This window comes from Atta cephalotes (genome assembly GCF_000143395.1).
Source record: "Atta cephalotes unplaced genomic scaffold scaffold00017, whole genome shotgun sequence".
NCBI lineage: Eukaryota > Metazoa > Arthropoda > Insecta > Hymenoptera > Formicidae > Atta > Atta cephalotes.
Genome location: NW_012130081.1, coordinates 3,930,542 through 3,942,049, shown reverse-complemented (window position 1 = coordinate 3,942,049; position 11,508 = coordinate 3,930,542). Strand labels below are relative to the sequence as shown.

General features: G+C 25.6%; 2 protein-coding genes across 2 annotated transcripts in view; both read left to right on the top strand.

The window, feature by feature from the left end:
- The window catches only part of LOC105618540 (myelin and lymphocyte protein-like), a 25,999-nt gene extending 24,881 nt beyond the window's left edge, over positions 1-1,118 (top strand). The window contains exons 2-4 of the mRNA XM_012200073.1: positions 453-620; positions 837-944; positions 1,035-1,118. Coding sequence (XP_012055463.1) covers positions 453-620; positions 837-944; positions 1,035-1,118 — 360 coding nt within the window. The remainder of the gene's footprint in view (positions 1-452; positions 621-836; positions 945-1,034) is intronic.
- Positions 1,119-6,528: 5,410 nt separating this feature from the next.
- Positions 6,529-9,320, top strand: LOC105618645. Its single transcript, XM_012200174.1, has 4 exons — positions 6,529-6,633; positions 7,929-8,111; positions 8,400-8,516; positions 9,246-9,320. The coding sequence occupies exons 1-4, from the start codon at positions 6,529-6,531 to the stop codon at positions 9,318-9,320; spliced, it is 480 nt and encodes a 159-aa protein (XP_012055564.1).
- Positions 9,321-11,508: the final 2,188 nt, after the last annotated feature.

The window sequence follows — 11,508 nt, the reverse complement described above, 5'->3', positions numbered from 1 at the left end:
AATTAATTGATTCGACTAAAATGACATAAATAATTTAGTGACTAAGTTTTTTTCTTTATATTTATGAACAAATGTACAAACATAAAATAATTTTAATTTTTGATAACTCTTTTCATATCAAATGTTTTATTTCCATCAAGACAAGTTGAAACTGTAGATGATCGTTGTACAATAATAAAATCTTTAAATGTAGGATGCAGTTCACTTAATACTATAAATGCTATCAATTTGTAGTATCAAGTGAACCGTAAATGAACTATAAATGAACTATAATAACATGTTAACATATAAACAAAATTGAAATTGTATAGTAAAAATGTTATCATCTGCGTTATGAATGCATATTAGCTGTGTAGCTTATATTGTTTTTGTTATTATGATTGTTAAAACTTTTCGCTTACGTTAGCTACTACTAGTGACGATAACGAAAATAATGTTTGATAATTTTTCAGGGTCTGGGCATAATATGTATGGCGTGCGCGTCTCCAGCGTACATAGGTGCAACGCATTGGTTTCTGTTTGTCGTGGTAATATGCTTTATATCTACACTTATATGGTGCGTCATATACTTCCTGTCCCTTCGAGAGGTACTTAAGGTGCCCATCAATTGGATTCTAACTGTGAGTATAAAAGAAAAAAAATTATAAAAGGAATTGCGAAATGCGTCTTTAACTTTTTTTTCCACGATCCACATTATTTGCATATTACTTAACATCAATATTAAAAAAATATTTGTATTTAGCTTTATTTTTATTTTTCTACATAAATATGTGAATCTATCTAAAATCAGTTTTAAGTTGTGATGTGTATTTAATTAAAAAACAAATATTTTTTAGGAACTTCTAAATACATCTTCAAAAACTGTGCTTTACATGATCGCATTCATCGTTCAGCTATCGGCTTGGAGCGCACACAAAACTTCATCATCGAATATCGCTGCTGGGGTGAGGCTTGCTAGTGTGAAAACTGAAAATCACTCTCAATAATCATCAATGACAACAATATCATTAAAATACAATCAACGTTGATTACAGATATTTGGAATCTTCAATACTATCGCATACGCCGCCGGAGCTTATTTCCTATACATTGAATGGAAGAGCACTAACACGCAATGAGCATCGTCGGCCTACAGAGGATAAGCCAGGTACCTGAAGAGCATACAACAACAATTGCCGCGATTAGATCCGCGACTTCTCAGCGTCCGTCCAAGGAAATTTTAGCATGGTCCCAAGATCATGCTCAGCAAAGTCAACGCTGGGAGGGACGGTTTGAAACTAGTCCGGCGTGATCCTTCTCAGATCGTGTGTAGCTTAAAAAAAGACTCTGTCTGTACCTACGTGCCTTAAGATTAGTTATTTGTCGTGATCATCACTAGAACGAAATTGGGTGCCGCATTGAGAAGGATTGACGAAGTCGTAGGAGCGAACGGAGTGCTACATTCGAGATACCTGCCTGAAGACAATAATGTTCACAAAGTCTACGCGAAAATCGTAATTTACTTGAAATTATAGCGCAGAAATAATTTAAGAAATAAAACTAACACCTATTTTGAAATTTAAATGCCAAAAGATTGTCTTCATACGAAGATTCCAATAATTTCATGATAAGAGTTATTTACATATTATATATCTAATCTGCTTGTTAATAAAGAAATAAGTATGTATCTTTAGATAAAGATTATATAGTCGCTAAATTATATGTTGAAAATATTTATCATTTAGTTTTCCACAATATTATCCCTATTTTTATAATATTAGTTTATACGTTAACTTTTTAATTAAATAATTTTATCATCTTATATAAATTATGTCTTTACTATATTTAATATTACATACAGATCTGAAGTTAATTTTGTAAAATTGCGTGAAAATGAGAGACTGGCGTCATTTCGTTTGTATTACTGCACTTCGATTGTATAATCCTTCGATCGACGATAAGATAAATAGTTTTAAGAAACCTTAATATATCTGCAGTATACAGTAAGTTTTCGAAGGACTATTGTTGGTTTTCAATTCAATTTAATTGTCAAAGACTTTATTATCTAAAACTATTTTAGCGAAGTCTGTATTGGATGATCTTCGCCGGTAATTATGTCGATTCGTTTCGTCTTAACGGATTAACTTCTCATGCAACAGATATAAGTGCGTTATTTTCTAACCGTACTCTTGCGCACTCCCGCGAGATCTTATTTACACACACACACACACACACACACACACACACACATACATACACACACACACACACACACACACACACACACACATATATATTTCTTTATATATACATAATATATATAAATATGACATAGGTATATATATTATATATACATATCCTGTCTAAATCGGATACAGTGTAATTTCCTTTTACATTCTTATATTCATTCTCATGTAAATCATATATTTTGTATGGATTAAGGGAAATTTTTGTCTCGACAAATCGGTTGTGGATATAACTTACAGCTCGATTTATCGACATATCGGTTTTTTGTTATGTTTCATATATTTATGCAAGAAGTTTACATTCAAAAAATGCCTTTGCGCGTCCGTCACTTGCGTTCGCGGATCATTATTGCCAGCGTGATAGCACCGACGCGATTAACTGTAACTTAAAAATGAACATTATGCTGACAATTAAGATTATGTGCCTTTTTTCTTATTATCAGCGTAAGAGAACGGATTCACTTACTTATCTCTCTCACTCCATTCGTTATTCACACCGCGTCAACACTTACGCATTTATATTATACTTTCGAAAAATTGTTAATCTAAACATTATTATATTTGTTTATGTGTAGCGCTACTTTCCGCGCATCGTAATAGATTTACGCGGTGATATATACATAATATATATACATATATCTGCGTTCAAACAGTTTTTTAATTTTCGAAGTTTATTTATTTTTAAGCTTGGATGCTATATATGAATAAAGGAAAATTAAAAGCTAATATTATAAATACATGTGTTTCTTTATTACTCCCAGCATGGACGTATCAAATTTAAATATCTTATCATTATTGTTTCATGTTTAATTCCATAGAGAACACTATCGATATCGAGTAATACAATATATTGCTATTAATATATAAATTTTGTATACGAGAAAATAGGTCACAGTTAATTAATATAATACAAGTTTTTCACACATTTTATACATTTCATTACAGTCATTTAGACCTTTATACCAAGTAACCTAATAATTATTAATTTAAAAAGAAAGATAAAAAGAATAAGAAGCACACTATTAAATTAAATCTTGAAATGATACGGATTATGTAATTCAATTGTGTGTGTGAGCGTCTCCTCATAATATTTAAATATAATAATATAAAAATATAATAATATAAAATAATAACACACAATTGTGATTGTTGAAATCATTTATCACATTTTCTGTTATAATATTAATCAGAAAATCTAAATTGACTCCCTATATAATGAATAGAATTTCTGAAAGCTTGTCTCTACTTATTCTAATTTTTAGCACAGCGGATTTGGATCTCTTAATGATTACTGAAGGCATATATAAAAAGAACTTACTTAAATATGTACAAATTTAACTAAATACATAATTATTATATGTAAATACATTTCTATATAATTATGTAGAAATATACTTATATAATGGTCCAATAAAATTTTCAGATTTATATCCAATTAAATTTTTAAGATATTTCAGAAAAATATATTGTTGCGTTTCCGTGTAGCTTAACGCAATTCTTTGTTCATTTATACATATATATGTGCATAAGGTATTAATAGCATTCTAAAATTAATTTTTGTATATATAGACAGTTTTTATGTAGACAATTTCTATTTCTTTTTACATTACATTGGATATAAATGCAAAGAGAGTTATATAAAAACAAGCAGCAAGATGACAAATTAATCATGCATCACATTGGCATGTCGTTGTAAACAATACTAAACGCTTTATCACGCATTCGTTATTTCATATTCTTTGTTTATTAAATTATTTCCGTTAAAAAGGCTATGTTCAATATGTTTATTTACCTTGCCTCGCCTACCTTACCAAAATCGCGATGTATCTATATCGAGTATATACATACGTATTGTCTAAAAATGTGTGGATGTATGATATCACCAATGACGTCATCTTTGGTTTTCAAAACGCAACATTCCAGTCAGTCACTGACAGTTGGTGTGTAACAACGTGTTTTCAGGTTAGTGTAGTAGTTTTATGGCATGTGCGATTTTTTATATTCTTGACTAAATATGCGTTTTGATTAATTATTCATCATTCAGTCGTACAATATCATTTTTCATTCAATTCCGTTGAATAATTTATTATATTTATCCGGTTGTTATAAATTGAATAATTTTACATGCAAAAAATAAACGCGTAATATTTGAAAATTACAATAATTCGATATAATATAATAATTACAATCTAAACTTCCGCAAATATATTTGTAATACTAACGTAACAATGCAATTTTCTTATACTGTCAAGAAAGTTCAAAAGATTTTTATTCGTATTTATTGAACGAAATTTCATATTTTTTGATTATAAAGACAATGAATATAAAGAACAAAAAAATCGCAACTTATTTGTTATTTGATATAATTAATGTGCTATATTGTACATTAAATTGCTACGTTGTTTTATGTATTCAAAATTTTTTTTTATTCTGAGTAAAATTAATAAGAGAGATAACTTGATTTAAACTTTACTCAATATAATAGTTTAGTAATTTGAAAAATTAATTAATAATTTGGAAAATATAAGCAAAATATATATAGTATTATGAATAAAATATAATCAGTGGTGATATTTTATGAAATTTTTTCTAGGAAACATTAAGAGAATTTATCTATAATTAAGAGAATTTATTTATAAATTGACAAATTCAATTCTAATCAGTTGCTTTGATAAATTTTTAACTCACGTCTTTCGTGTGTATTCTAGATACTTAAAAATAACCCAAGCGTAAGCGGACATTTGCTTATTCGTAATATGGACCCCCAACCACGAGTGATGCCAAATTTTTACATGACTACCTTTAATATTTCTCGTTGTTAATATCATAATATAAACATTGTTTGTCCTGCCTTTATATACTAATATAAACTTATAGTATTCTTTTTCTTCTTACATATGTTATTATACATCGAAGTATCTTGTATGTGAAGTTATTTTGAAATGCGAGAAGTGCATGCGAGAAATGTAATCTTTTTAAAAGATACGAAAAGATTACGTTTTTGATAAGTTAGATTTTAATGTTTATTTATAATATTGTAAACATAAAATATTATATGTAATGCAAGCCACAATTTTTTCCATTCAGCATTTTTAAATAATTGTTATATACATCCTATATTCATTTATGATAGATAATGCAATGGATCGTTATTTTGCATAAAAAATTATTTTATATTTATTTTATATTTATATTATATGTTATTATAGTATATATTTATTTTATATGTTATTATAGTATATTATAGTTTATTTTATGTTTATCTTTTTTATGTTTATCTTTTTATCTTATATTTTACAATTTATATTTTTTGTAATTCACTTATAAATATTTGAATAATAATAAGTTATCGCAATTAGTAGAAACAAGATATTTTATAAAATATCTTTTATAAAAAAATATCTTTTATTTTGATGTAATTCTTATTGATGAATCATTTCAGTTTTTTTTTCTTTATCAGAAAAATATGATATCGACATAAATACTTTTTATACTAAAAGTTCCAAAGTTCTTGTAAAAATATTAAATTCAATTTATTCATTTGTGAAGATGTATGCGTTATCATAATTATCATGCATATTAAATTTAATATAATTATTAAGAAGATAACAGTTAATTTCATCAATATATAATTCAACTGGATAAAGTGAAATTCAATAAAAAATATAAAAAACTATCACTTAGATTAAAATATTTTCCCTATTATTGTATATGGCGTCTCTTTAATGAGAGAAAGTAAATTCGGTCTACGCATTATCGATCGGGCAACTTAAAGGGTGTGTCTGAATTTCGGATTATCAAAGAATATCTTGTAATGGGAATGTTTTCGTTTATGTGCATTATGTGCGTTTCATCTATTGAAGTATGCAATTAAATATTGAATTAATTTTATTTATCGAAATTAAATGTTTTTTAAAAAATATTTATTAATTTTTTACAAATCTTATAATTACTTTCAATATATATATGTATGTATGTTTACATACGTACGTACATACATATATCTACATATAATATATATAATTAGAGATATACATATATGTAGGTACGTATAATTTTCTTGCAAAATTTTCATACAAATTTCGAATTTCGAGAGAAAATAAAAGTACATATTTCTGTTTTCATAAAAAGATTTTCTCTCAATGTAGGTCTCAATGTAGGTCTCGAAAACTTGACCCTGTCCTACTTGACGCAAGTAAACGTTCCCGCTTACGCATATTGAATGGAATCTTTATAAATAACGATAGAAAATGGAAAACATAATTATCTTTGGTTTCAGAACTGACATTAAAACCAATAAAAGATGGCTCATTCATCAGTTAGATCGCGGCCATCGATCGCGCCCACGATTACCTTCAATTTCGCTTACTTGAAAACTTCGAATGGTATTTTAAAGTTGTTACAATTGGTATGCGCCTCATTATTATTTCATATATTTAATTTTTTAAGTCATTATTAATATATTTCTAATTATATTTCTTTTTATTTCAAGCATTCATTATTATTTTTTAATACAAGACGGTTTTTTAAAATTAATTATGGATAGTAGAAATAATTTTTCATTAAAATCATAGAACAATAATTTTAATAAATTGTACATAAATTGTACATACTTTAAAAGAAATTAAATGAATCAAGCAGATGTTTCGTGTTAATAAAATGTTATATATCAAGCCTTAATTGGCAATTTTTGAACATTTTCGCTTTTTGTCTGTAACTGAGTCTTCGAATTTCAATACAGATTTTTATGTTGTTTCACTGTATAAAAATCTGAAAAAATTCTTACATACTTGTGAAAGTTTTAACAATGACGTTTTACTATTATTTTAATATTATAGAAGTTAGATTTTTTTTATAAATTTCAATTTATTTGTTAGAATTCACAATAAAAAATCGACTGTATCTTTAAAATTCAATATTACTGAAGAATATAAATTGATAAATTCATAAACTAAATCATAGACAATGTTTTGACCTTTATTATGATCATTTTTAAGAAGTTAATGGAATTAAATAATCAAACTAAATCAAAATGTAGATATTATAATAATAGATATTAATGCAAAATTTATGTATCTTAATGTTCAATAACCATTTAAGAAACGTATACAAAATCAATATATTTACTGAGATACATCCTTACAGTAAAAAAAATTAATTTGACCGGTTTATATATTAAGATTGTAAGATTTTAATTAAAATTTCCTGAAAAATAAAATATTATAAATTTATACATTGATAAAATAAAGTATTACCTTTTATATATAAATATGTATGACAAAACGGTATGCTATGACGGATGATAATCCTTATAGATAATTATAAAAATTTATATTTAAACTATAAGAAGTCATGTACACATACATATTAGGTATGGAAAAAAGTTCGTGGCGTTTTTCCCGTTAGATGGCATTAAAAAAACGTCATGAATTTTTTCTCATACTTAATATATGAATATATATATGTGAATTGTTATGATATCTAAATATATAATCAGGAATTTATATGTATAATTATTGTATAAGCGTTATGCAGTATCATATTATATACAATATTATATACAATATTATTGTATCATAACAAAATTATATATAATAATTGTACATATATACATATATACATTTTTATCAATTAATTTTTACATAAAAAAATTATATCTCTGTCTAATCTAATATATTCATATTTTCATATTTTTATAAACAGATACTGGGAATATGTTGTATAGGAATTGTTGGTCACCAATTTAGTACCGTTTCATATTATCGAAATACCACAGAGCTTTTCTTTCTTCTTATAACGACTACTTTCATGATTGGCACTTTCATCATTCTTCTCAGTTTTCTGACATCTGTCACTACTGCAACTATTATGTCGAAGACTATCTATGTAAGTACAAAAATAAAAAATGTATATGTAAAATTGTAATATATTTCATATGATTTAAATTATACATAATTTAAATTTTTTTAAATATAATTTACATAATCTGTTGTCTGTATTTTATTTGCATTTTTTTACTTGTAAGTAAATATACGTTATTACTTTTTTTAAGCTGTAAGAAAAATATTTTTTAATGTTAAAATTTATTTAAATATATTAAAAATGTGAGAATTAAGAAAAGATCCATAACAATTTAAATGATATGTTGATTGATATAATTTTTGATACTTTTAGGAAATTATTTATAATTCCATTGCATTTGGATTGTTACTTGCGGCCTCATTGACACTCTTGATAAACATCAATAATGATAAACAACACAGAGGTTTTGAGCTGTTATTAGGTGCTTCCGTATGTACAATGTTATAAAATATAGAATTATAATATTATTTAATTACAATATTATTTAATTTGAATAATTAATTTACAGGGATGGCAAGTAACGCGTTACGTGTAACGTCATTATCGTTACTGTCATCGTTTTTTGATACAATAATAATGATTTGGTAATGACGTTATGTTTTTTTATGACACCAAGATTGGGATAGTCACTTTTGAAAATAACTTGTTTATTATTATGCGTTTCTCATTGAAAAAAGTAACTCGTTAACTTACTCGTTACATAATGCATAAAATTCCAACCATGACATTATTGTTATAAAAAATTATTGTTATGAAAAATTATTATTATAAAACGTTATTATAAAAAAGTAGCGATAATAGCGTTACTGTTGTTTCTGTTAATCTGTATATTGTACAACCCAGATATCATGCATGTCTTTTAGACATCTTTAGAACGTCTAAAAAATGTCTTTTATATACTTTATGCGATATGTTATTTGGCAAAATGTCATAAGTCTAATGAATCATCTTTCATCTAAAGAATTTGAATCATATTTGTCAATCTCTAGTAAATTTTTTTCTTAGCAAGACTATCAAAATCGTAAAAGGTGTTGTTAGATCTGAGTTGTTTAAATAAACATTATTTATACAGATTACTTATGCAATTACTTATGCAGATCTTATTATACATTATGTAAATACCACTATAATATAAATATTACTTTAATTGTTATCTAGATTTGCGGCCTGGTAAACGCAGCTTTATATTTCTGCAGCACAATCGTCGCTCTTCGTACTTATAAAGGGCATTAAGTGGAGGAATCAAATTATGCGATTGTTACTAAAAAGTGAAAACAGATTTCTCATATACAAGTCGCGAGCACGAAAAACATTTTATAAACAAAGCATATTTATTATAGTAATTGTATAACAAATTTTGACTGCCGGGCATTCAATACTTAGCAAGTAAATCGAAAAAGTGCCAAAGAATAATTTTATGTTATATATTTTTTTAAATTGTATAGCATTCATATATTTATTTATTTTTATATGTATAATAATTATTGATTTTCGGTAAAATTAAAAAAAATTTATTTTACCATTTTTATCAAATGTAATAAATAGTATCACGTCCTTTATTAATAAAATCCACTATTATAGATGCTGAAACAAATTGATGTCTTTTATTAAAATACATAAAGATAAATTGAACAAATTTTCCATTTAAAATGTGATTTATAAAATAAGTTGTAGTGATTGCGATTTTATATGTAGGAAAGACAAAGAGAGGACTTGGAACTCGAGTCAATGAATACAGAAATAATATCAGATGTAATCCGTCTAGACATTCTGTCATTACACAACATATGTTGAATTATAATTATTCATTAGATTGGAAAAAACACTAAAATTTTAGATAAATTTTAGATGAAATTAATTATAATAAAAGAAGAATTTCGGAAAAGCTTAAAGAAATATTAAAGAACAAAAATAGAAGGGATTAATTCACAAAGAAATAAATATGTAAAGCTTGACAGAGAGTCTTGACAAATCTTATTTTATCTTACTAGAATCTATTCGGAATAACAATAATAAATATATGTATACAGAACTCTTTGTCTGCCCTACAGAGCGATATTCTCATTTGAATTTGAACGTCGATTAACACATTAGATATAATAGCCTTGTTTTTAAGTTTGTAAGTTTTAATTTTATAACCTGTATAATTTTTCTTTATGTTTTTGACATAAAATTGTTTTTCTGTTAGTATAATAGATTATAAATATATAATATATATATTAAATATATTATTTATTATATAATATATAATATATAATAGATTTTATATATATATATATATATATATATATATATATATACTCAAATTAATTTTTAACTTAATCATTGATCATTGACTTTTGCTGAACAACAATAGATTTGTACAATGATTTGATATAGATATGACACCACTCTTTTATTATAACGAGAAACGGAGACATTATTCAATTTTTGTATGTAAAAAAATTTCACTGCAGTTGACTTTTTTATTTGAATGTATGACTATTAGATGACCAATTTATAATATGATGTCAGCGTTTTATCGACACAATGAAAAACTTATTAATTTATATTATTTATAAATTTGTGTTATTAGAAAAGTATGTGATTACATGATGTATGATTAGGATGCACAATATATATTTAAATTACATTAATTGAAGAAGGACTGTGATCTTGAAGCGTCGGTTTTAATTCATAATTTATGTTGATATACTAATAATAATTTAACTTATTTAAAAATTTTTTGCTAGATCACTGACCTTTGTTTAATATTAGTATTTTAAGTAAATATTTTACAATCAAAGATAACTGTGTGGAGGAGGAAAAGAGAAAGAAGGAGATACACGTAGCACGTGCGCACACACATACATATGACTGATACGATTTATAAATCCGATTAGGCAATATATATTTTTTTTATTATGTATTCATTTCTTAATAAAGTTTTTTATTGTCAAATTGAGGCATTTGATTTCAGGATGTCAAAAAGCGATGTACTTTAGAACTTGTAAACAAATTTTTTGCTATTCTTAAAAATGTTTTATAATTCAGTTAAATGCAATTTTTAAAGATCCTGTATAAGAAGTCCCGGAAAAATTCCAACTGGATCTTGTTCTAGGTGAACGGATCTACAATTTGAGGGAAATAACCCATTTAAATGTTTGGAATCTTGCTAAAATCGATCTTGAATTAAAAAATTTGGTCATTTTTTTTACATTAATCAGGCTATATTTCTTAAGATATATATCGTAGGGTTAAATGAATTATTGCATCATGTTCAGCGACCAAAAAAACATACAATATCACATTTAAAATCCGGTTTAAGCTATTTTTGCATCAAATCAATCATGTATTAAGGAAAATCAAAATTTTGATTTAAGAATCAATATTCTTATAGCAAATTTTTAAATCTTAATATTTTTGATAGAAATTTAGTTCT

Coding starts and splice junctions, on each gene's coding strand:
- LOC105618645 (XM_012200174.1), top strand. CDS start 6,529: ATGGCTCATTCATCAGTTAGATCGCGGCCATCGATCGCGCCCACGATT. Junction 6,634..7,928: donor TTTTAAAGTTGTTACAATTG/GTATGCGCCTCA, acceptor TTTTATAAACAG/ATACTGGGAATATGTTGTAT. Junction 8,112..8,399: donor TTATGTCGAAGACTATCTAT/GTAAGTACAAAA, acceptor TGATACTTTTAG/GAAATTATTTATAATTCCAT.